This window comes from Culex quinquefasciatus, chromosome 3 (genome assembly GCF_015732765.1).
Source record: "Culex quinquefasciatus strain JHB chromosome 3, VPISU_Cqui_1.0_pri_paternal, whole genome shotgun sequence".
NCBI lineage: Eukaryota > Metazoa > Arthropoda > Insecta > Diptera > Culicidae > Culex > Culex quinquefasciatus.
In genome coordinates this window covers 122,442,738-122,469,028 of record NC_051863.1, presented here as the reverse complement: position 1 = coordinate 122,469,028, position 26,291 = coordinate 122,442,738, and the positions used below count along the sequence as shown (strand labels likewise).

At 37.4% G+C, this 26,291-nt stretch overlaps 1 protein-coding gene across 7 annotated transcripts in view; it reads right to left on the bottom strand.

The window, feature by feature from the left end:
* Nucleotides 1-1,888: 1,888 nt before the first annotated feature.
* LOC6048454 (GTP cyclohydrolase 1) overlaps nt 1,889-26,291 on the bottom strand; it is a 35,688-nt gene continuing 11,285 nt past the window's right edge. Inside the window, exons 1-6 of one of the 7 annotated variants that reach the window (XM_038262011.1) lie at nt 21,853-21,990; nt 13,669-14,164; nt 8,523-8,656; nt 8,363-8,438; nt 3,249-3,414; nt 1,889-3,038 (exon numbers count right to left, since the gene is read on the bottom strand). In XM_038262011.1, coding sequence (XP_038117939.1) covers nt 2,708-3,038; nt 3,249-3,414; nt 8,363-8,438; nt 8,523-8,656; nt 13,669-14,068 — 1,107 coding nt within the window. In that variant the 5' untranslated portion in view covers nt 14,069-14,164; nt 21,853-21,990 and the 3' untranslated portion in view covers nt 1,889-2,707. Of the gene's footprint in view, nt 3,039-3,248; nt 3,415-8,362; nt 8,439-8,522; nt 8,657-13,668; nt 14,366-21,500; nt 21,774-21,799; nt 21,991-26,291 lie in introns of those variants that run through there. The other 6 variants (XM_038262012.1, XM_038262010.1, XM_038262014.1 and 3 more) reach the window with 6 other exon arrangements.

The following is a 26,291-nucleotide window of genomic DNA, read 5'->3' as shown; positions in this document are numbered from 1 at the left end:
CTCCAGCCGCAATAAATTTAATTATCGTGAAGGTCACCAGGTGGGCTTTTACCTTTTTTTAGGGATTTTTTTGTTCATGGTAGGTTAATCAAACGGCTCTAACTCGAGAACCAAATTATGAATCGGGATGAAAATTTGGGAGGTTGTAGAGCTCGAAAAATGCATTTTTTGAGATAAATAAAAGGTATGAAAATGAAAAATTTTGACCATATTTTCATTTGAAAACTGTGTATTTTCTGGAAAAGTCTGGCCACATCCGAAAACAGATGGATATTTCGAAATTTGCGCGGCAACTCGCCCAGGTTCAGCACACTAGCTTTCATCTGCATTTAGAAGAATCTAAATCGGATTTATGGGAGCTGAGAACGGCGCGACACAAAATTTGGAAAAAATTTACCACATACGAACAGCACTCGACCTCCACGGAATTTATTTTCTCAAAATTCGAGGGTTTGAGATAGACGTGTTCTGTCAAGGTGAATCGAAAGAGCGTCGAAAATCGATGCAGTGTGATTTTTTGACGATTTTTCCGATTAAAATTCATGCTGTATCGTCTTATTTACGAAGATGAAAATGACGTCCAGCCTTAAAGTAAAACCTATACCTTTCTTTAGTAAGAAAGGCAAAATGGCTTTAACTTGAAAACGGTGCACTTTTTCAATATTTCACAAGAGTATTTTTTGATTGCAAATTTGATTTCACATCGAAAAACGAAGTTGAAAATTTTTTGCGACCTATACTTACCTTTATATATATTATATATTTAATAATCAGTATACTCAAATCCCGATGATTTGACACCAACTGTTGTCAAACGAACGGGGTCACTTTTTAGTTTGACACCCCTTTTAGACGGAGTTCACACACCCTATCAAATCTGGAAATTTCTGAAAAGTTGGCATTTGATGTCTTCTAAAACATATAAAAAAAAAAATAAATAAATAAGATAAAAAAAATGTTTTGTTGCAAATCAAGTTTTAGTGACAAAAAGATAAATAAAAAATCACCAATTTTTTTACCATGTATCATTTTTTTCAGTTTAGTTCTTATCCTACAACTGTGCCGAAGACACCAAATCGATAAAAAAATACTTGAATTTTCTTACATCATTTTTATATGGACAGATGCCAAATTTTTTTTGAAAGTTATATGGACGAACTAATGAAAAAAAAGTTTCAGTTGGAACAAAAAATACAAAAAAATCGAATGACCGAAATCTGAGAGAATTTCTCTTACTATATACTCAAATAAACAGATTTTTTTGGAAATTGCCAAGCTTGGTCATAATTTCGACAGGGAAAACCTAGAATTTTACACTGGATTGAAAAAAATATGTTATTTTCGTCATTGGTTTCGATAATTCCCAAAAGTCGTGATCAACATGTTCAAAACTAGCACAGCGCGCCATCTCCATTCCACTAGCGGACAAGATCAAATGCGATCGTTAGTGCTCAAATGCCGGTAAGCGTTACTCAAGCTATAGCCAACATCCCACTGAGAAATTTAACGCCGCGATCAGTCGTACATCAGCCCTACTTCATTCAAAGAACAGACTGATCGGGGCGTTACATTTCTCAGAGGGGTGCTGCGTTACTTAGTTTAGTGGAGACACAAACCGTAACTGATTAGTACGGTTTTTGTTGAATATCTTAGGATTAAAATCGAGTTTTGGGAATCTGTGAGAGTCAAAAGGTAAGAGTACCTAACTCAATTTGTCCCAAAATACACGTGTGACAAGATAACATGAAGACGACGATTCCATCTGTATTATTCGAGCAAAGATTAGTGATGATCAAGTGAGTGAGGTTATCTTTGGTATTAGGGCACTTTTTTTTATCTTTGATGTTTGGAATAAGGATGTGATATTTAGGAAATAAAAATTCATCAATTTAGTTCGTACAACTACATTTATTTTGATCAATATTTTTTCACATTGTGCTTTTCTTTTAACATGAATAGATTTAAAAGCTAACTGTTTAACTAAAATACTCTTAAAATAATTGTTGCAAGTTACGTTTGTGATACTACGCGACAATGAAAAATGAAAAAAATCACAAAGAAAAACATAACAGTTTGAAATTTTTAACAATCAAAAACAAATTTTGTGTCGCTGGATGGATAATAACATCTGGTGAACGAAAGCAATTTTTCAACTTCTGGAACATATCGTCGAGTTGGCAAGTCACCTACTTCCTCAGCAATAGAGCTCGTATTGATCTTATGTATTGCACACTGTTAACTTGTAAAAATGTCCCTTGTTTAGTTACTTGTTGTTGGCTTGTTGGTATATTTATATGAGTATATCATTGATTTCTTTTATTTTGTATACGTATTGGATGATTTGTTTGGCCCCTAAAGTGCATGGGTTTTCTATCATTTCCGTTCGATAAGTGTTTGTTTATTATCTTTTCTCTCTCTCTGTTCAACAGTAACAACAACTATTCTAAAAGTAACATTTAGTTTTTTTGCTTGGAATATTGGACCAAATTTGTAAAACACGTAGTTTTTTTTCCCACTTCATTGTATAACATTTACAGCAATATTTTAAAAACCACTTTTGGCGTGGAAGTACCTAATTTTTCTTACAACACAGTTAAAACATGCTGGACTGCTACTCGCACCGTGTGATGAGACAGAGAGCTTGAATTCCTTTAAAATCGTTCGCCTCATTCGTATGGATTTTTGTTTTGATCTGCTTCCGGTAGGCTTACTTATTGTTGCACAGCGTAAGGAACTCCTCCCGGGTCTTGGGATCATCGCGGAACACGCCGAGCATCGTGGAGGTGACCGTCTTGCTGTTGATCTTTTGGACGCCCCGCATGACCATGCACATGTGGCTGTGGGGAGAAATGAAGGTAAACAAAAGGAAATGTTGTGATTTAACATTGAAATTTAAAGATTCTAAAATGAGGTCAACGTACACTCCCTCGATGATGACGGCGACTCCAGCGGGCTGAACGGCCTGGGTGACGGCCACGGCAATCTGTTTGGTCAGCCGCTCCTGGACCTGCAGCCGGCGGGAGAAGATCTCGACGATTCTGTTTTCGAAAGAGGAGATGAAAGTAAATTTTGTTATTAATTTTAGACCAATTGTCTTGATTTGGCAGTTACCTAGCAAAGGCATGGTCATTTCCGTCACTTTAAAGTGAGGTTATGAGATTAGGATAAAAGAGGTTTACAATAGAAGAGGAAAGTTTAGGTTTTTTAAAAAGAGCAACCCCAAAATTGGGTCACACAAGCAACATTACCTGGCCAGCTTGCTCAGTCCCAGAATCTTCTTGCAGGGCAGATAACCGATCGAAACCTTGCCGTAGAACGGAACCAGGTGATGCTCACACATGGAGAACATCTCGATGTCCTTCACCACCACCATCTCGTCGTGGTCCTCGTCGAACACGGCACCGTTGAGGGCCTCTGGAAATAAAAAGAATGGAGATAAAAATTTATTAAGAATCAAAATTTAAGAACTACACTACTGAAACCACCAGCTCCGTAATCCCCGTTCTGTTCTGCATAGTGTATGGTATCAGATCCACCCACCATCCCCGAAGGACAACGTGTTGAAAGTCTAGCTTTGGTGCGACCAGGAAAATCGAAATTCCCCAAATCCCCTGGATTTTGCATTTTCATGAGCCCCGCTGAAGCTTTTCTACACACGCAGTGCATGACGGCGGAGCTCTGCATTGCGAAGGTGGATTTTATGCATGGAAATGGAGCGAAGCTCTTCTGAAGAGAGTTTCTCCCCCTCCCTTCTCGGTGTAAAGGAATGAATTTATCAATGAAATTGGTGAAGCTTAAAGGTGGTAGAAGGATCTTGTACCGATCGCCTGTACCAAAGTATTTAAATTTATTTGTTTTTATTTAAGTAAATCAATTAAGTTCTTTAAATTAAATAAACAAATTTTTCGCTTTACAGCATTGCATTGGCGTTTTCGATTGCGACATTCCTCGATTGAAATAGGAACAGCTTTCGATTTGAATAGGTATAAACGTAAAGTGACTCGGCGCGTTTGTTTTTTTGATGGCGCATGCTCATTGTTTACATGTTTCGGGATTATTTTTCAAACAGAAATTTTAATCAAAAGTGCATTAAATTCGATATTGTTGATCTTATGTTTAGTTAGCAACTATTTTGGAGCTTTAATCAAGCAACAAACTTTTCATATGCTGGAGATATGTGTTTGATTAGAATAAGTATATTTCCCCTAGATAACGAAAATTCAGTGAAAAAGATACAGCTAACAATTTGGAAGTTAAATTTTCCTCCTCTATTTTCCCAAAGCGATGTACGACACTTGTTCAAACGATTGCTTTTTCCTTTTTCTATACCTCAACACTGTATTCCCTTGTTGAAGTGGAAATTTTCTACCATTCATCCCGGAAGGTGGAGCACAAAAAAAACCGAAAGGAATACAACTTTCAAGTAGGTTCATCAAGTGTAAGCTGAAGGACTCCTTTGCGGAATCGACTTCCGTCGATTTGTGAGATTTTTTCTGTATCCATAAAGAAAAACCGATTCATTGTAAATCGACCTTCCTTCCCGGGCAGCGCTCTTGACACGCTGGAAAATTTATTCATTGCATACATTCAGGCGATGGCACGATACTTTTTCTGTTCACGTTTTTTTTTCTTCCTTGCATTTTAAAGGTGGAGAAACTTTTCTCATCTAACTGGATGAAATCGATGATGGTTGAAGTCGTTGTTTTGAAACTAAGCGACGTCGACACTGCTGGCTGAAAAGTGCGAGAAACGACTTTTCAAACTACCCTTAGCTTGATGACTGTCGTGTCGTCGTGTGGGGGGAAGACTCAAATTTGATTCAAATAGATTGACTTCGTTATCTTTTCGTGTAGGTCGTTGATGTGACATGGTAGCCAGCATGCGAGCTGACAAAGGACGAGTCGAGGTCGTGGAAGAAGTTTTTTGAACGGATATTGATCGTTCTCGGAAAAAACGGTACGACGGAGTTCCGTCGCTAGACGCTCTGTACCAGAGAGGACACCCTGCTCAACAGGTGTGTACACCTTAGACATGATGGGTAGTGGTCCCGGAGACTAACTTGATTTCCGGTGCGCTCGATTTGGCTCTTGTTCGTAGTCGGGTTGTCCTTTAAATGGTCAACATTTTATTTCAATCTATGATACTTTACAATTAGAGCTTTTTTCGATTTCCCAAAATTTTTTTTCTCGAAAATTGAAATTTGTATTAAAAAGATTCCATGGACATTTAGGAGTAATTCTGTTGCGGAGAACAACGTGCCTCCGATGGTGATTGAAGGTGTTCATTTCACCAGTTATAAAAGTGTCGATAACGAAATTGGATGTCAATATTTATAGAAATGACATGGTACAGAGAAGCAGACGATACTGAAATTTGTGAAAATTATAGGCTAGCTTACACAAAATTTTGTTTTAAGCAAATTGGGATTTTACGAACAAAACTCTTATAAAGTAAAAATTCATTTAAAACTTCGCTTTGTTTGATAAGCATAAATTATAAAAAAAATCTAAAATATATGGTATATATTAAAAAATTTAAGTAAATATTTGTCAAAAAAACAAGCAAAATGAAAATACGTACAAAATTTCACTTCATTTGATACCTACATTGCGAATGATGAAAATTTGAGCATTTTCGAAAAAATCGTAATATTCTGAAAATTTCAGTATTTTATAAAAAAAAACTCTAAAAACTAACAATGCTAACAAAATTTTGCTTCATTTTATACCTATGTCACATGTTATACAAATTTTAATATTTCAAAAATTATTTATTCTTTGAAACATAGGCCGCTACAAATATTTTTCATCCTTTAGTCACTCCCTTCTTTCAATTTAAATTAAAAAAAAAAAACACTATTATTACACAAATATTGAAAAGGAGCTATGTAAAGGTGATTTGTACGTTTTTCTTTAATTTCACTTTTATATTCTTAAAAATTTAGAGGTCTTCTGAATAAAAACTTACCTCCGGATTCTCAAAGACTTTTGAAGGAAGGGGGGGGGGGGTGTCTGGATGGGTTTTTTTTCCATAAAAAATTAAATAAACACGGTCGATTTTTTATATATGCAGCTATGTTTTTGAAGTCAGATTTTTCTTAGGATTTATTGTGAAAGATAGATTGAAAAAGGATAGAAAACTTGCATAGCAGTGAGACTTTTTTATTTTTCGAAACCATTTAAATTTGAAACAATGTTAAAGTCTCTCAAATATTCCAAAGATTTTCAAAAATAAAAAGACACAAACTATTTTCGAAGAATATTCAAAAAAAAAACCCGCAACTATTTGAAAGAATGGAAAAATTCACAAAGTAATTACGATTACGACAGTCAAGAATAGATTCTTTAGAATAAATTAAAAACTTAAAAAACATTTTAGAAGTCAAACTTTTTTTGAAGGCCTGCTCATGTATGAAATAATGGAAAAACTCACAATTTTTTTTTTGAGAATCAAGAATAGGTTGTTTTTAAAATAAAAATAAACTTCCCAAATATTTTAGAAGTCGAACTTTTTTTTCAAGGAACTACTCTGCCCATGTTCGCATAAATGACCCATATGCATTTGAAGTTTGTCCCACACATAAGGTTACGTGTTAAGTTTACACGAAAAAGCTGGATTTCCTCCTGATTTCTAGAACAAAGTACTGGATGTTATAGGCTTTTCTGAATGATCACACGATTTTGAACCAAACTGCATCATAACTCAAAAGCGATGAAAATGCATATAAGACATTTATGCGATCAGGGGCACTGTTAATGTTTGAAAAAACGGAAAAACTCACAAAAATTTTACGACAAACAAGAAAAGGTGGTTTTGAAAACTAAAATATAAACTTGCAAAATATGTTAGAAGTCGAACTTATTTTGGAAGAACTGCTCATGTTTGAAGAATGGAGATCTTCTCAAAAAATGGATTGGAAGTTATTCTTTTCGTTTAAAAAAAGATCATTACTAAAAGGATGGATAAACCAAGGATAAACTCAAGGAAAAAATCGGATTTGTTTGCAAGAAAATATTTTGGAGATTTTTTTAGAAGTTTAAAATAACAATTATTTGTTTCATTTTTTCACAGACAACTTTTTGTCAATTCGACCTTATATCTTTCGACCTTTTGGCATTCGACCTTATGTATTTCGACCTTTTGTCACACATCCTCCGGTCATGAACATGATTATTTTAAATTCCAAAGCCAATGATTGCAAAACAACTTTGTAAAATGATAAATGGTGAAAAATGCATTTTAAGGCACTTTTTTTTAATTAAAAACTGAAAACGAGAGCTTGTGAATTCAATTAAGGCTATCGGGCAGCAAATCCAAATTTTTTGGGAAAATATTTATTTCTCGAATTCCAAGATGTTTTTCAAAAAACCGTCTTTAATATATGTGGACAACATCCCAAAGTGTCTCTGGGTAAAATTTGAACATGATTCATTGAGTTTTACGTAAAATATTGGCTATTTAGTGGCATATTTTGGTAGTATGTCGAATTCGTATGAATATTTTGTACTTATAAAACACAAATTTAGGCATGATATTTTATTAGGTTGTAGTCGAGTCGTCATGATTCGAATTCCCGGACGCTTCGAAACCCGGACACTTCATTTTGTTTTATCAATTATTTGAATATAAGTTCGCATTATGAATGCCAAAACTGTGTTATTTGATGAACTCAAACATCAACTTTCATTTAAAGTTTGTTTGAACGCTGTAGTTAATGCCAAAACAATTAAATACAATAAAATTATAAATTTACCAAAAATGCGAAAAATTTCACTTGAAATATTTCATAGGCGTTCGAAGCACCGGGAAGGCAAAGCAGAAATTTATGGTTACGATTTCCTTAAATTATAGCAAATGTTTATATAAACTATCGATTGTTTTGATGTTATCAGCTTATTTGAGACCTAAAGAATGCCATTCATTAACATTTCAGTCCAAATTTGTGCGATTCATAAGTAAAATCGAGTGTCTGGAATTCGAAGCAAAAGTGTCCGGATTTCGAATCAGCTTTTATCAGTGTCCGGGATTCGAAGAATAACAAGTCATCTTAATTTTGAAATTCTGATGAAAAATTGTTTGAAAAGACATAATTTGCATGCATTTTCTTGAAACTGACTGTTTATACTACATCCTGATGATATTTCTACATTTCCAACTTATTTCATGATTTTTTACCAGCTATAACAAAAATGATATGCTACTAAGTGTCCGGATTTCAAATCATGATGTTATTTTGTTTTGTTTTTGCCTGATTTTTTTCTAACTGTGTGGGTTTGGTTTTTTAGTTTAAAAAATAACACAGCATAGTTAGGATATTTCGGGACCTTTTCAAATAAGAACTTTTCAAAAAAAAATCACTCACCCTCCAAGCTTTGGTCGTATCCTTTGGTGAAGAAAAGCATCGCTTTGGCGGCACGTTCCGGAGTTTTCAGCAGACCCTGGCGAAGAAATTTTCAAAAAGGGGAAATTAGTTTCCCAAAAATTCCATCCCCACCCACAATTCTCGAAATCTCGAAACTCACCTGTCGTTCGGGGTCCTCGCCGAGGCTGCTCAGCAGCATCCGGTACGAGCGGGACATCAGCGGCAGCAGGTCCTCCCGGGTCGACGGCTTGTGGTCCAGCTCCAGGTCGTGGTGGAATGTGCATTTCTCGTGTCCTGTGGGAGGAGGATGAAAGTGTGTGTGTGTGTGAGCCTTAATTTGAATGCTAATTACACTTTTACAACTCTATTAGCTCGAGTTGCTGGATGCTGGACAGTGAACTAGATGAAGCTTTCACACGAATTTTGGGGGCTAGTCTATGACTAACTAAATCATGCAGCGGTGTTTAGTTTATGGTTTGGTAATTAAACTTGCACAAGCGATGCTTGCAGTTCCGATTTGTGGCTGCACGGGGATGTAAACGACAACCAGCTGGCCAGCCCTCCAAACGATGTGGGTCAGTGAGGTGGGAAATTGGCGCGAAAATGGAGATTGGTTTTGTTTATTTATTTAGGGGGTGTGCTCAAAATCAAATTTGAAGAAGGGACGGGGAAGTGTTCAACTGGAGTAAATTGGAACATGTTTGTGTTAGAGTGACCTTAATTATTTAACTGTTAACAATTATCTGTTATTTTGCAATTCCAACAAGCTAGAAATAATATATTGAAACCAAAACTGAATCATCGTTGCGGTAATTTTTATTCGAATAGACCTGGCCATTAGATAAAAGTCAACAATATCAATAGTAATTTTTGGTCATCTTACCCCATCAATAATAACCGTCATGTAATGGCCGTGAGTGCGTGCAAATGAAATCGATTTCGCAATCCAGGACTAAACAATTAAATATTCAACCACTTGGGGCCGTGTTTTATGACACGGCTGGCCAGAGATCAGCAGAAAATGGGGGAGCCTGGCTAAGGGGCGGAAGCTTAATATGGCCGGTTGTCAGATTTACATATTCATTAGAGTGGATTGTGGTTTGACTTTGCCATTGTAGTTGATGTCCGGGAATGGGTCCGAAAGTGAACACCTGCCCGTTACCTGTTCGCATGGGGGGGGGGCGGTTGGGGATTTGGTAGAATCGAACAACAAATTGTAATCAACATATTTGCAAGTCATAACTGTTGGACAAGGAGGCAGGGAAGCGGGGTTTAGCCCCTGGCTTAGGTCTGTCTGGTGGCCTGAACAATCATATCAGCTGGTCACAGTGCCCGGAGACTGCAGCCTAGAATTGCTATAGCTTAGAACTGTGTTAGAATGAGGCCTTCTCCATCATGGTGTGTGAGTGTGTAATTATACACGGTGATTATTGAATAATTGGTTGCTGGAGTTAATAAAGTCCGGAGAATGCATCTGGGCCAGGTGCACTGTGAGCTTGTTCTAAGTTGTGGTCAGTCATTGGCTTCGGGGAATAGTTTACGACGGAATTTGTAAACTATCCTGTTTCAGTGAGTAGTAAATGGATTGCGGAAAATTATGGAACTTAAACGAAACAATCAGTATTCTTCTTGTACAGTTAGGATGCTCATCAACTACAGGATTCGAACTGACTGCACCAAAGCAGGCTAACTATGTCTGTATTTTTGGCCGACCAACGCCAGGGACAATTTCGCATTTTTCCGATTTTTAAATTTTTTGTTTTGTGATTTGGATGAAACTTTGTCTATGCATTCGTTAGGGGAAATATACTCTTTCTTGTCCCGTTTCTATTATCGGCCTATCAGAAATTTAATTATCAATAAACAGCTTTTATAAAGTGTTGTTGACTATTCCGAAGTAATCTTAATTTAAAAAAAATAGTATGGTTTATTTATGGTCTGGTCCCTTATCATATACAGTATGTAAAAAGTGTTTACACCCCTTGGGCACTATGCACATGTTGTGATGAAACATGTAAACAATTTAATGTTGACAGAAACCTAGTACTACGTTTTGTTCAGAAACTCATGCCGAACATTTTGCTACAAAAAGCTCATGAAAAGGAGATTTCTTTAAAAAGTTATATATCAAATACTACAGTCGACTCTCTGGTTGTCAATATCCAAGGGACCGTCGAGGAAGAGAATCATCAGTTTACAGAACGATGCAAAATGAAGACTCGATTGAAAATATGTTTTTTTTGGTAGCCAGCTATGGGAGAGAATCATGGCAACGCCCAGCAAACAAAAACAAACTAATGTCAAACACCCTTAAAAGCTTCGTTTAGCAAAGAAAAATGTCTATGCAAGCCATGAGATAGTGACAATATTGACAACCGGAAGAGATTATTAAAGCAAACAGAATCCAAGGGACCGTCGAGGAAGAGATCCTTCAAGCAAGAGAAAATATCGAGGAATAAAGACAATCGAAGTATGTAGTTTGAAGGGACTGAAGAATTCATCGATAGATGGAGCAATATTGATATCGAGAAGATCGACAGCCAGAGAGTCGACTGTATTACAAAAATCAAAAACGGTGCAAAAAAAGTTTGTACACCTTTCGAAAAATTAACATAAATACAGTTATTTGTTAAAAATCACCATAAATCCAGTCTCCCAACTCCAAATAGGCATCCTTGACTGATTAAAAAAATAATTTGGATTAAATATAAAGTTTACTAACTACTTAGTGTAAAAGTTTTTATAACTCTGAAAATTCTATATTAAACTTATCTTAACTTAAAATTTTGCATTTTTAATTCAACTAAATGTCAATAAATTACCATAGAATTGCTAAATAAACATTTTGGGGTGGGTATAACACCGGTTTGGGGGTCTTTGTATCGCTAAAATAGATTTTTCGTTGGAATTACGTCGTCAGAAAATCCGCCGGCATCCGAATCGGTCCACGATTCACAAGTCAACCTATGTGGCATCGGAAAGAACATAAAATTTCCGATCTTTTGATTTTCCAGAGTTATATAAACTTTTCGATATTTAATATTTTGCTGTCCAATTTTATTCCGTGTACCTATTTTTTCGGAAAAGTCATTATCATAACCTACAACGGAAAAGTTATATCATTACGTACAAATCTACATTAAGTTGTTTTTTTTTAAATACAAATTCCCATATAAACTTTAACTGCTTTGTTGAAAGCTGAGCCTGCCCAAAACGCTTACAAATTTTAGGAGGTTGTTTTGAGGCCCTGTTTTGACCAGAAATGGCTTTTCTATATTGACTCACACTTTTGCATATACTAGGGTGGCTCGAGATGGTCGATTTTTCAGAAAATATTTTTTCTGTTACTTTTAGGCCCCTAAACAACTTCCAAAAATTTGGGAGCGAAATTTGAGGGGATGATTTGAGGCCCAAAAGACATAAAAAAACTTTGTCCTGGTTTGATTTGACCTTTTTTTAAAATGTCCAAATAACGACGAGCCAGTCTTATATAAACAACAGGTTCAGTTTCGTCTTTCAATTGCAACAATTAAATAAAAATAAATTTTCGAGATAACGCAGTTTTAGTGAAAAAGGTATTTTTTCGATTGTCGCCCATGTTTTATTTTCAAAAAATCATATCTCAGGACCGTATTGGTTGACATTTAACACTATTTACTATTAAATTCACTCGTACTAAATTTCCCGAGGATTCTGTAACTAATATTTTCAGACACAGGCTGTTTGGTCCAGACATCATCAAATCGGCATTTTAATGTTTCATAAGACTTTTTTTTTAATGCTAAGGCAAAGTCGTCGTTTATTGTCAAATTCCAATTTAAAAAAAATCAAATAAAATTAAAAATCGTCGCTCTATAATGCTCTGCATTTAGTTCAATTTTACGAATTTTTGCTAGTACGGAAAATTGGTGAAATTATTGTAAATGAAGCAACATTTAAACCGTCTAACGAAAAATCATGACAATGATGAAAGTCGTCACTTAAAGCCCCCTTCAAAGTTGGCCTGAAAAATCAGAGGGCAAAAAATTTTTTTCGAAAAACTTCAAACTTTTAATGAAAATTAAAGTTGAAAACCAGTTTAAATGCATTTTCCCACGTTTATAATCATATTTAGTATGTTTGAACTCCTTTGAAAACATTTTTAATTTTCATGAAATACCAAAGTACAGTCTCACAAAAAAAAATTTTTTTTGGGGAAAACAAATTCCGTCAATACCTCGATATTTTCAAAACTAATGATTGGAAAGCAACTGTACGCCTGTAAAAAGCATTTTAAAACACTGTTTTCATCCAAATGTTGAAACCTAGGCTTGTTATTTCAATTTTTATTTTTTTTTTATTTTTTTGCCCCCCCCCCTCGACTTTTGTCAGAGCCGAGGGTCATAATCTTTGAAAAATATTTGCAACGGCCTTATGATTTTTTGAAAAAAAATGTGTTTTTTTTCGAAACTTAACGAAAATTGACATTTTGTTTTGATCACCCTAACAGGTGGAGATAAAAAAAATACTGCGCTTATTATTTCGCCAGGGAACCCCCAGTCCAAATTTTAGCATTTGTTTTGACTTTCAAAAAGAGATTTAAGGCAAATAATAACAACATTCATTATATAAAAATAAATACTTCTAAACATTCATAAGTAAGTCTACAATATGGTTTACCACACAGGTAATGTCATTTTGGTCAGATATTTTAAGATTTATTGCTTTTTCATCCAACATTAATTTGCTTACCGTAATGTTTAAATTTAGTTTTACAACTGGTTGAGTGAGTTGGTTTTTTAATGACATGGTTAAATATTATCCTTACTTCCCAACCTGTTTCAGAGCCATACCATGACAATCGGTGAAACAGGTATCTCCCTCGGCCAACCAAATAATTGATTCGATAACCTTTACTTTTGGAGTGAAGGAACCGGAACGAAACAAAACGAAACAACGAATAAGTTAAGAATTTTCATGCTCGAAGTATTAAGCCAGTTGTGAAATCCAGTGAGCGTTAACACTTCGAGCCATTTTTTTGCTGATTATTATTTGTTATTCCTGCTTTGCTTGAAGGGTCCGGATGGACTTATGTGTACAAATAAACGTCGAAAGGTGCAGCCAAGCGATCTCAAATATACATGAACAACAAGTCTTGCAATGCATTACTGGTACAAACAGTACCGTTAAACTCTGATGATTTGATAGTTTAGTTTTGTAAGTCGAAACTGTCAAACCATCGGGGTTATACCTCCAAAAGCTTCATGAACTTAAAATATCACAGGAAACAACATCCATAAAAGCTCATTTGTGCAAACTTGAAATACCTGGTGTAAGAATCGTGCGCGGAGTGTTTGGGACGGATCCGTTGTCAAACACCTCACCTGAGAAGCTGGTGGTCCTCAGCGGAGCCGGTTCAGCCCGGTTCACCCCGGGACCTGCCGCCGTAGCGGTATTATCCGTCGCTGTTCCGTTGGTCTCCCCCGTCCCGTTGGCTTCCGGCGGCTGCTGCTGACCGGACTCATCGTCGAACGATTCGGACTCGGTCTTGCGCAGACTGCTGGATCGTCGGCGGGCCGCAAAGGCCGTAGTCCCACCGCCGAATCCGTTCAGACTGTTGACGGAACCGTTGCCGAGGCTGGAGTTGCTCCGCGGGAAGTTGGTGTCGTCAATCTCCTGGTTCAGCACGTCGGCGTCATCCGAGATCTCGTAACGACTTTGGTTCATCGTAGCGGAAGCAGAATTACACAATACCCGAGCAATAGAACAAAACACTTTCACTTTTCAACTTTAGAGTCACGAGCGACACGAGGAACCGATGAGCTATGGACAAAAACACACACACACACACACACGGTAGTGGCAATCTAATCGTTACGAAGAGGAGCGGCGAACTGTTGTTGTCGCGAAGGCTGGACGTAGACACAGAACAAGCCTGGAGGGACTCAGTTCAGGAGATCAGCGCAGGGTGATAACCGAAGCATGGCTGAGAGTGAACTGTGGGACGAAGCTGGGCGAACTCACGATCGATCGATTGTCGGGTAAAGTGAGTGGAAGCTGATCGTTTCATAGACAAGGAGAGGAGATTGTACTTTTAAGCATAGAGTGGTTGACGAATCCAGTGAAAAAATGCTATATTTGATTGTTTGTGATGGATTACTCGAGTTATGATTAATCTGTCTGTTGAAAAAATATTAATACGTGGCGATTAGCTGTGTTAATGGGTTGTTTTTAAGGTGAAATTTTAAAGGATCAGAAAAATGGCCGAAAAGGCTGCCGTCTTTTGACCTTAATTTCAATCAATGATTACAAACATAACCTTAGCCTCGACTGCCTGAGAACAACCTTAGCCAGAATAATGGGTTTTTAAGCACTATTTTCCACCTACCTTTACCAAATGAAAACTCCAGGACCATATGTTCACCAATGATCCAATGCAGGATATTTTGTTAAGATTACTCACTTAAAAACGTTGGAAAGTCCTGAAATATTGGGCCAGTACAAATTTTCAATCGCTGGCTTCTTCTTCCCAAAAAAAAATTGCCGTCTTCTTCACAAAAATTGGGCTCTTCATTATTTCACTGAAAACTCCGATAACCTCTCACTTAATGCACTTCATACCACTAAGCAAGTCCTATTTTGGCGAAAACTTGCAGGAACAGTAATTTTGGATACTTAAAAAAACTTTATTTTCCTCGTAATTTGCCGAAACTTCCGAAACCCGAGCCTCCGAACCGAGCAAATTTTCGTTTTCTTCTTCTCTGTTCTTGCACAGCAAGCTGAAAATCATCATTTCTTTACAAATATTTTGAAAAGTCGTACCTAAAACCTAGTCAACTGCTTTAATTTCCTTTGTACAAGCCATTTCCAAACGTTCTTTGATCACGGCATAAAGGGTTGCCAGCAGCGTTCAGCTTTTAAATGTACAATAATACGAAAATTATTTAATTTGTTCTGTTAAAATCCACTGAAAAGCAGCAGAATTTATTTATTCAATAAAACACAGAATATATTGAGTAAAAAAGTCACTTGGAGCAAAAATTTCAACCAAATTCAGAACAATCTAATTTGATATAATTTTGTTCGCCCTTGACCTGGCATCACTGCTTATTTCAGCCAATCATTAGTCGTGATCTTTCTGACAAGTTGTTGTTGTTGCTTTGTTTGTTGATTTTGTTGAAGTGGTTCTGGCGGAGCGAATTTTTCTGGGTTCTTTTCCGGAACACAAATTTGGCAAAATACCGGATCTGGCCAATCGGTGGTGGAGTTTTGGCCGAAGTCGGTGGTAGCCTCGGGGAAGCAGAATTGCATCGCACCAAGAGTGAGTATGGTGCGATTTTGATTCCGATTCGATTTTAATTATATTTTTTTCAGCAAATTACAATTGACGACTGGTGTCATTCCCGTATCAGTGCAGCCTGCCGGAACCGTTTCCGGGTCATCCGTGAAAAACGTCGCCTGCAGATTTGTAGTATGTGACCAAGAATGCGTTGGACGGAACGGACGGATCAGGATTCGGAGCGAGATGATAGTGGAGGGAAAAAGAGGTCCGGGAGAGGATCTTTGCCGACGGTCAGAGAAAGTGAATCTATAAGGAGTTCCAACCTACACCACCTGGCCTGGCCCGCGATCTACCCCAGGTGACCAAGTCAGACGGGTGTAAAAACGACGCCGGCGACTGCGGGTCGCAACGACCACGAACTCCCGCGCATCACCCAGAACACCAGCCAACCCAAAGCAGCAACGAGAACAACAACAAGCGTTAGTAGAGTGAGAAAGAAAAGTGCGCGAATCTAAGCCACGAGGGCTCTGGTCGACGAGGCACTGCCCCGATCCTGGTCCGGCTTCCAGCGTAGCTCACGACCGTTCATCTGGTCCGTAGGGAACCCTGAACCCGGGTTCCTGAGCCACTGGACCCGGTTGTGGCCGTGATCGAGACAACTCGACCTGTGGCCGGTTTGTAGGAGGTCCATCAACCCTCCGAGCCAAGGAACCGCCACCCACAACTGCCACGAACGCACGTCTCTGCAAGCTTGCAAGCTGATTGACCCTGACGGGCCCCGCTGATGAAAACCGCCCGATCAACCGCTCGGAGGCTAGTTAGCCGCGGCCGTGTTCCGGTTCTAACACCCCCCCCCCCCTCCCTTGGTTGTGCGTGAATTCTTTTAGCTGCGTGTGTCCAGCACCTCTCGGATCCGCCCTGCCACACCTAAGGTTCACCCTACCCAGCTCGGTGACATCCGACGACGACGTCCCCTTTGAGCGCTGGCCTTGAGACGGAGGTCGATCTGGTTGGTCCCGCGTACGTGAGCGCGGACTGGGGATGGCTACCTCGGCAATCGGCCGCTCCCGCGAACCTGCCCTGCGATTTCCGGTTAGCCTGAATGCCCTCGACAACCCCTGAGCGCGATTCCTTAAACGCTGGTCGACCTGATTGGTCCCACATTCGAGCTCAGGTGAGTCGAGCGATCGACCCTGTCAGTCCCGTTGCACAGCCGTGCACCTCGCGTGTTCGTGATGGAAGCTGCGCAAACCGTCGGCGAACGGTCAAGAGTGAGAAGCTACTTTTAACTTAAAATTAGATGTAAAAACTCAATTACACTCTTATATAAACATACACCTAGACGTTAAAATGAAAATTAAAAGCGCTGCGGCGCATTGTAGAGATAGTTGCGACTTTTTAGATCGGTCCGCAAGTAGATTTAGTGCGTCGGAGGGTCGTTGTGGAAGCGGGAGAACTAAGAGGGGTAACCCTTGTCGGGAATCCCGCATTTTAGCCTGTCCAGCTCGAAGTTTCTTGTTGTTGGGATCTGACGGTGACTCGGCCCTTCCGGCCTAGCGCAGAAGTGGAAGTTGTACCCCAAAATCTCCTATCCAATTTCCGCCCGTTACAGCCTTCTATCGGATGGAGAAGTAAAACGTCCCGGCCTTAGTTGTTGTTAGGTCGTTAAGTCATTTCAGGTGTAGGAGTCGTCTCCCCCGTATAAGGACAATCAACACACCAAACCTAGCCTGCTCCGGTGGAATCGCTGGCGGCGGTTGGACTCGCAATCCAATGGTTGTCAGTTAAACTCCGGGGTGGATGTTTCCTTGGAGTAGAAAGAGGTTTGGGTGCCCTCCCCAATCAAGCCTTCGGACTCCAAGGTTCGAGCAGAAACTTGCAATAGAGACCACCTGTGGGTCGTTAAAGTGGATGGTTTGTTTTTGTTAGTCGGGATTACACCCCAACTGGGATTAAAATATTCTAACAAGTTGTATGTGCCATATTTAACGAATTATTTCCAGTAAAAATTTACAAGTATTTTGACAATCAAAACTATGTTTGATTTCAGTTAGTAAACAAACTCTGTTAGTAGTGGTGTGTGCTGGTTTTACCAACACAAATATATTACAAATGATTAATGATTTCAATGATGGATGAGAAAAAGAAGAATAAGAATAAGAAGCCCAAAATAGATTTGGCCCGATTTCACCTTAAGAACATGCTTAGGTTGACTAAGCAAAATTTAAGTAGATTTTGTGTTTCGTTTACTTTGAAACGGGACGCCAGTTCTTGGACAACTTCTATTCAACTCAAATCAATAACTGAGCTCGATAGATTGCTTGCTGTCGAACGTCTGCAAAATCTGTTTTTCGTAAGTTACGTCACCTTTAAGGTGGTTCCAAAAACTCGAGTCGTTGTTTCAAGATGGCGCTGCTTTCTCGTTTCACCTTAATAGCGTTCAATTTCCTGGGATAGCAAAAAAAAAACACAGAGAAAGGGCATCTATAATGGCAAAATAAGTGGGAAGATCAATTATTGGCTTGATTGCTTGTGAAAAAATCATACAACTTCAGAAATAAATCCATTTTCAAAATGTTATGTGCAGTAGGGGAAATATACCCATTTTAATCACACTAAGCCGTTCGACCAATTCTCATCACTTTTGCCGTTTTCAGCTATTAAATCAACATTTTCAGATGTATCAACAATGAAGAGTTGCTTGTTCACTTTAAGTTGAGCTTTTTATTACTTTGGAACAGTCGAAAACACTTTATTTAAGCTGTAATTCATGATCAAAGTGCTGATAGGCCGATAATAGAAATAGGTTGAGAAAGGGTATAGTTCCCCTACTTCGAATCGTACAATGAATTAGAAATTAATTTATGTTTCAATTCATGATAAATACTTTTTTTGTATCGAATAAGTTGTACACTGTAAAAGAATCCAAGCTCCATAGCTATACAGTTCAGACTTGATTATCCGATGTTTCGATTATCCAAAGTTTTGATTATCCAAAGTTTGATCATTCGATGATTTGTAATTTTTTTTTGGTGTTTTGCCTTCCTCACTAAGGTAATGCTATAATCCTGCTCTAAAAATGAACTTTGTATAAAAACGTCGTAGACCCATCTTCATGTATACATATCGACTCAGAATCGAAAACTGAACAAATTTCTGCGTGTGTGTGTGTGTGTGTGTGTGTGTGTGTGTGTGTGTGTATGTATGTATGTGACCAATAAACTAGCTCATGTGTCTCGATTTAACCCAAACCTGTTGCATTCGACTTGGTTAAGGGTCCCATAGATCGAGTTTTATACAGATTGAAGTTCCCATAAGTAGTTCAAAAGTTATGTATAAAAATGTGTTTTCACATATATCCGGATCTCACTTAAAAGTTTGTAAACTATGTCCGGATCCACCATCTGACCCATCGTTGGTTAGGTTATCAAAAGACCTTTCCAACGAGTCCAAAACATTGATGATCTGACAACCCTGTCTCGAGGTATGGCCACTTAAGTGATATTTATGTACTTTTTTATTCCGGATCTAAAAAATTGATGAAATTTTTGTACAATTCCTACATATCAGCCATTGTTGGTAATAAGTGAGGAAGGCTCCAACCACATAGGTGGATTAAGTTAGTTTTTTTTTATTTTCTTACTTTTAACATCAAATTCGAGTTCTGCGATTTCATTTTAGTCACATTTGAATGATTGATTTATAAAATTTAAAAAATGTATTTTTTCAATGGTACCGTCATTTTGGCAACCATCTTGGATTTAAAAATTCTCAATAACTTTAGTGAAGGGGTTATACTTAAGCTCGGCAATCAAAAATAAGACAACAAAAAACAATTTGTTTTCGTGATTCGATTATCCGAAGTATCGATTAAATTTGCCAAGGCCTCCGGATAATCGAGTCTGAACTGTATTATTGCTTTCGAAATCACCTTTTGTGAGTGTATGTGTGTGTGTGCAACCAGCCAAACGCGGCCGCCACTCACAAACTGTTTTGTTTCCATGTATTTCCATGTATTTTATATTTCAAGAAGAAGAAAAGGTGGAGTTAGTCAAAAGAGTTTGTTTTTAAATACATTTAACACAAGTCCAGTTGTGTGTGTGTGTGTGTTTTTTTTTTTATAATTTCTGAATATTGATGATTTTTTTCGACAAAAAGAATATTTGCGGCACTGTGCATCGTAATTTAAAAAAAATCCAATAATTTTATAATATGAGTCGAAATATGCTGAATATGATAATCAACTCAGGACAATGAATTTCTTATTCTTTTCAGTTAATTTACTTTGATTTAAAGCTTTTGAAAAAAAGTTATGCTCGTTGATTTTTAAGGCCGTTTTGAAGGGTCGACATAAAGAAAATAAAATTGTAAAAGCAAGTATTTTTATATTCCAACAAACTTGTCCTGTCATTCTTCAATCTTAATAAAAATGGTAATACACAACTTTCTGCGAATAAATCTTAGATTAATTACTTTGATTTATAATAATTTGCTTCTATATCGATTATTCAATACAAATAATAATTTAAAACCAGGTAAATATTTTTGACAGTACAGTTCAGAATCGATAATCCAAAGTCCTCGTGTAAATTTTACTTCGAAAAATCGAGTCACGAAAATTTGGTTTCGTTGTTGAATTGTGGATTGTTGAGCTCTACTTTGACCCAAAAATTCATTTAAGCGCCGTAAACTGGGGTCAATCGGGAAACATGGGGTGAATTGGGACAGCAGTTTTAATCATGTTTGGAGCAACATATTTTGATTTCTCTGGTTGGTTTCGGTTAAAACAGACTCAGACCAACAAAATGTGTACATCCATTTCCAAATTTAAAAGCTGTCAGTGCTCTAAAAATTGATGTCCCTATTCAGACTGAAGTCCCGATTCACCCCAGATTACGGTGATTTAAAATGTTGAATCTAATATGCTGGCAAAAATGGCAGCTGGACTTGCAATCCAAAGGTGGAGTGAAAGGTACTTTGGAGTAGAAAGAAGTTTGGGTGTACTCCCCATTCAAGCCTTCGGACTTCTTCGAGCAGAAACTTGCAATAGAGACCACAAAAGACCTGGGGGTCGTTAAAGTGGATGGTTTTGTTTGAAATCCTAAGGCCAAAGCCATTAATCCATCTTTCATAAACCAAAAAAAAAGTTTTTTTTAAACTCCACTTTTGACAGAACACGTCCTTTCGAATCGATTGTTTTTGGGTTTTAACACTTTTCATTATCTTGCGTAGATTTAAGATTTTATAAGCGTTGAGAAAAAAGATATCATCAGTTTATGAGTTTCATATAAACAGATTCAACCATGTACAGAGATCACAACTTAAAAAATAAAGTGGTAACGCACGGTATCTCACTTTTTAATATCTACCACGTAACTCCATGCTATTCCGTCCTGCTTGCTATTGCTATACTATTTTTACTCCATCAAACACGTTTCGCTAAATTCAATACAGCAAGCCTCATAACTCCCAGAAGTAAAGTCTAATTGATTGCTTACTTCCACGAACCAAGTCGAGCCATTTACAATCAATCCTCCTTCCGCACCCTAACAACCAACACCATCCAACAAAGTGTCTATTGTCGTCCTCCACGCTGCTGTCGTCAATCGATTTTCAGCTAAACTCATTGAATCTACTGCCACCGATAGAGTAATCCATCATATCACAAATTCAAATGCAACAGGTTTTCCACCACTCTGTTACATACAACTCCCTCTCACCAATCTCTCTCTGTCGCACTCTCTGGGTTCTGGCCGCCAAGCCTTGTTGACGAATGTCCACTCCTCAGCTAAGAGGGGAGGAAGGGAGCGGGAAAAGCACTTTTCAATGACCAACTGTTGCTTGCCGTACGACGGCGCCACCTGTTGCCTGTCTCACCTTGAACCAGCTTGGCCGCGATCAATGGCAATAAACGCGCAATTAGCTACGAAACTAGTTCACTTCTGAGAAATCAACTTGTGACGTTCGGCTTGATTGGCAAAAAGGAGTGGCAACAGCACAACTATACTGCTACTTGGTATTCAGAAAAGTTCGCTGCTCTTGAAAAACACCCCACAAGGACGACGCACAACTTTGAAACGGTTCCGTTCAACGACTGTCCCAACTGTCGACTGCCGTCGATAAGAATCCGTCCTCAACGAGAGCTAACGCACACACACACACACACCAACTTCCACCTTTCCGAAAGAATCGACAACACAAACACGGAAACGGCACGCGCGGCACTCACTCGAAACAAGCCTAATTAATGCCACCAAGCCCGATATCGATCGTATATCGCTGTTTAGGGCCAGCTGAGCTGAACTGCTGAGCTGCTGCTGTGAAAGAGGTCTAAATTTGTGCACCCAAGTTGACCAACTGAAAAGTCACCGCTCGAGGCGCCCGCATTTATACACACATACATTCGGACTGTGCTGTGCTGAGACAGTGTTGTCGGAATAACTGCTGCTGGCGCTCTTAGGGAGCACCGAAAGAGCAGAAGAAAAAAATCGGCAGGTCGGTAGGTGCGGTGGTTCTGTTGTGGGGTTTTGTTGGAATAAGAGAAAGGAGCGCACGCAGGGCAGTGTTGCCGATAGCAGGGAGATTGGAAAGAGACTTTGCCTTCTTAGCCCAAATATTTAGTCCCTTATTTTTTGTGATTAATGTGATCCTAGCGAGTGTGGTCCACAGTATGTGCTTTTTGCGATTTAAAAAAATCCTTTTAAAAATAATGTTTCTCATCCTTAAAAGAAAATACGGGTTATTCCACCTGAAGTGTGCAAGAAAAAAATGCAAATTTGAAAATTACCATCTCCGATTCTGCTCAAATTTGGCAGAGCTGTTGAGACTATCAAAACATGCAAAAATCCCGAATTTCATCCAAATCGGACCACCCCCTCTATTTTTGTACCCTCCCAAAAAATTGACTTTTTGGCTATTTTTGAGCAAAACCCCTATCTTCAAACGACGATAACTCAGGAACCACAAATCATAGAGGGTCAGTCTTAGACTCAATTTTGAAGGAAATTGAACGTAGAATCCATTGAAACAGAATATTGTTTCTACCTGTATTGCGCAATTGAAAACTTTAAATGGCCGTATCTCAAAACAGCCCTATTTATTTTTTTAAATTTGACCTCACCATCGTGTTCCCCGGCCAATTTTACATAAGAATCATGACACGCAATACAGGGCAGAATGGAATTACCGCAGAGCTAGCAGGAAATTGCAATTGATCTTGTAAGTAACACTTAAGAAAAAGTGTACGATACATTATCGTGTTAAAAATTATGAATTAACATGAATAAAACTCTCGTGAAGCATGATTAAGGAAGAAAATCACAAAGATTAATCTGATTTATTACCTGATGAAGATCAAATTCAGTTGTGTTGATTTCGAAACCGTCCGAACAATAATCTTTTTTTGTTTGTCAATCATTTCGAAATCTTGGAAAACGATACAGCTGCTGTCCACATGTATCATAAGTATATGGTTTTGTTTTTGAAATTAAATGTACCAGAATTGAAAAAAATCATCATTTATTCAGATGAAACTGGCTCACAATATAAAAAAATCGGTTTAATATGATCAATCTTCCAAACCGTAAGGCACGCACTAATCCCTCATTACTGAATTCAGTTAAATTTACTGAAATCTGCACTACTAAAATTTTCAGTAAATTAAAAATTGTTGAAATTTCAGCAAACTGTTACAGCTCCATACAAATTCTAACTGATGTTCAGTGAAAAACTAACTGAAAATTTCAGTAGTGCAGTTTTTAGTAAATATTAACTGAAAACGAACATCAGAATGTGATGTGCAGATTTTGGGTTTTTTGCTGAATGGCACTATTTCGCTACCGCACATAGCAAAAGCTCTAGAACCCATGGGAATTATTTCATCTACCACAGCCTACATTTTTTTTGCTTCATATAAAAGAAGACATAAAAGAAATAATTTGATAAAGTGGGAAAAAATGAGGAATTAGGAAAAATATGAAAATAGTAGAAAAATGATAAATTTTCGAAAATTGTATTGTAAAAATTCTGAAGCATTTGCAAAAAAATATTAATAGTTCAAATTTTACTTAATATGGTTCAGTGACACTGGGATCAGGAAAAACAGTGCATTAAAAATTACCCAATAAATAGTCCTTATACAAAAAATAAATTGTTAAAGGTATTGATTATCTCAAAATCGTATAAAATTATAAAAATAATTCATCTTACAGAACACCAGGTAGTAATTATTGATCAGCACGACTGAGTGGTTCTAGCAGATGCAGCAAGTGTAGCTAATGTCGGTAATCTCAAATACTTAAAACTTTAAAATTCGATATCTCTGGAACAAAACATATTCCTTTCTGTCAATAGGTGATTCTTATGTAAAATTGGTGAGGTCAAATTTAAAAAATAAATAGGACTGTTTTGAGATATATAATACAGGTAGAAACAATATTTTAATCTAAATTTTGATAACGGAAATGGATTTTACGTCCAATTTCCTTCAAAATTGAGTCTAAGACTAACCCTCTTTGATTTGTGGTTCCTGAGTTATCGTCGTTTGAAGATTTGGGAGGCTACAAAAATGGAGGGGGTGGTCCGATTTGGATGAAATTCGGGATTTTTGCATGTTTTGATAGTCTCTACAGCTCAGCCAAATTTGAGCAGAATCGGAGATGATAATTTTCAAATACTGTTCCGCTTCAGATGGAATGACCCATACTGCAAAGTCCGAACAATTCAATTTAAATAGACGACATCGTCGTCGTCGTGCTGACTTGTCGTACGTGCATTTTGGGCCAAATTGAGTTAAGAATGCCATTTTGTGCAGCTCACAATGCCTCATCTTTTGACCTTCACAGTACTCCAAAATTCGATTTCAATCCTGAGATATTCAATGGAAACCAAAAAAGCTCCGAAAATTTTTGTCACTTTTCATATGAAAGAAGTTTCAATCTTGTCGTGCTATCTTGTCACTTCCTGAAAATTTATGTAAGTGCGACAAAGGGCAAAGGGATTTCAGGTAAGGATGCGTTTGACGCACGTACAAGTAAGACTACCGTAAACATTTGTAATTATAACTCTGGACTCCAGCAACCAACTTTAACCAATTTCGGGATAATGCACAGAATGGTCAGCCAAACAAAACGTGTTTGTTATTGTTTACATTGCGTGCTCTAGTTTTTGTTCATTCAAGGTCAAACATTAAAACGCGTTTTTCTCGGAACGTCAAAATGGCGGGTGCGACAAGATAGCACGACGACGTCGACATGAAAATAATATGTTCTCCAGACCAATATTTTGGAGCTAAACTTATATTTTATTTTTTCACAATGTTTTACGTTACTTATAACCAAATGTTTTTTTGCTGAAATTTCAATCTATGAAAACTTAGCTGAATTTCAGCGAAAAAAAATGGTGTGTTCAGTTTCGGGGTTTTTAAACCAAAAAGTCGATAAAATACAATTTTTTTTGGAAATCTGGAAAACTGTCTTAACTGAAGTTTCCTAAAAAGTTTCTAAGATTTGTTTATGCATCGTCTCTTTAGGCTGGTACAAATATTTTTAAAAGTTTTTGTCACCCCCCCCCCCTTCAAAATTGGCCCGAAAAATCAGGGGGCAAAAAAAAAATTTTTACAATAAACTTCAAAACTTCAATGAAAATTCAAGTGCAACCAGCTGAAATCAAATTAAAATACATTCTCCTGCGTTTAAAATCATTTTTAGCATGTTTGGGTTTATTAAAAAATCTCAAGATTTTTTGAAAATTTTCTATGCAAAATCTTTTTTTTTCGATACAATTTTTGTTTTTGTCAGATCTTAGATTTTTTGAAAACTAATGATTGCAAAACAACTGAACTAGTGTAAAATGCATTTTAAAACACTTTTTTCATTTAAATGTGAAGATTATGGCTTGTTATTTAAATTTTTATATTTTTTTATTTTTTTGCCCCCCCCTTGACATCGGCCAGGGCCGAGGGACAAAAACTTTTTTGAATATTTGCATCGGCCTTAACCCTTTCCCGCCCAGAGAAAAATCGAGATTTTTTACGTTTTTACTTTCCATTTATTACTGTTTTGACCAAATTGGACGAAACTTTAAATGGTATGAGTAAACAGCCTCAGTAAAACTGTGCATGAACAATTAGTTAAATACATTTGACAGTTTTCGAGAAATTTTAACCTGAAGTAAAATTTTAGTGGGTCTGTGATGCAACTATAGGCGTTATAAGGTTAACAAGTTCAGTCATTGAGGGCGCATTTATTGTTAAAGCTGATTTTTGGCAAAATCATCACAAACTTCATCACTTTATGAATTACTTGTTTTTCTTGTGGCCAACGAGATTTGAGATATGAGCAACATTAGCATTTTATTTTATTTTTTACTTTTTTTAGTGTGAAAAAGTCTTAAAATATTGTAATTCTTCGTAATTTTAATACTTTTTTAAAGTTTTGTAACAAAGAACCATTTTGAATGTTTCGGCAATGTAAAATTTTAGATGAGGTTTGAATATCATGTTTTATATAACAAAAGTTTATGCAACAAGTGGCAAACAGAAGATTTTTCAGCACGAGTCGTACATTTATCGGATATATCTCGATAACATTTTAAATATGTCCTATGTACATAGGACGCATTGGCACATTGCTTGTTTTGAAAAAGTAATCTAGAAATACGATAAGTGCT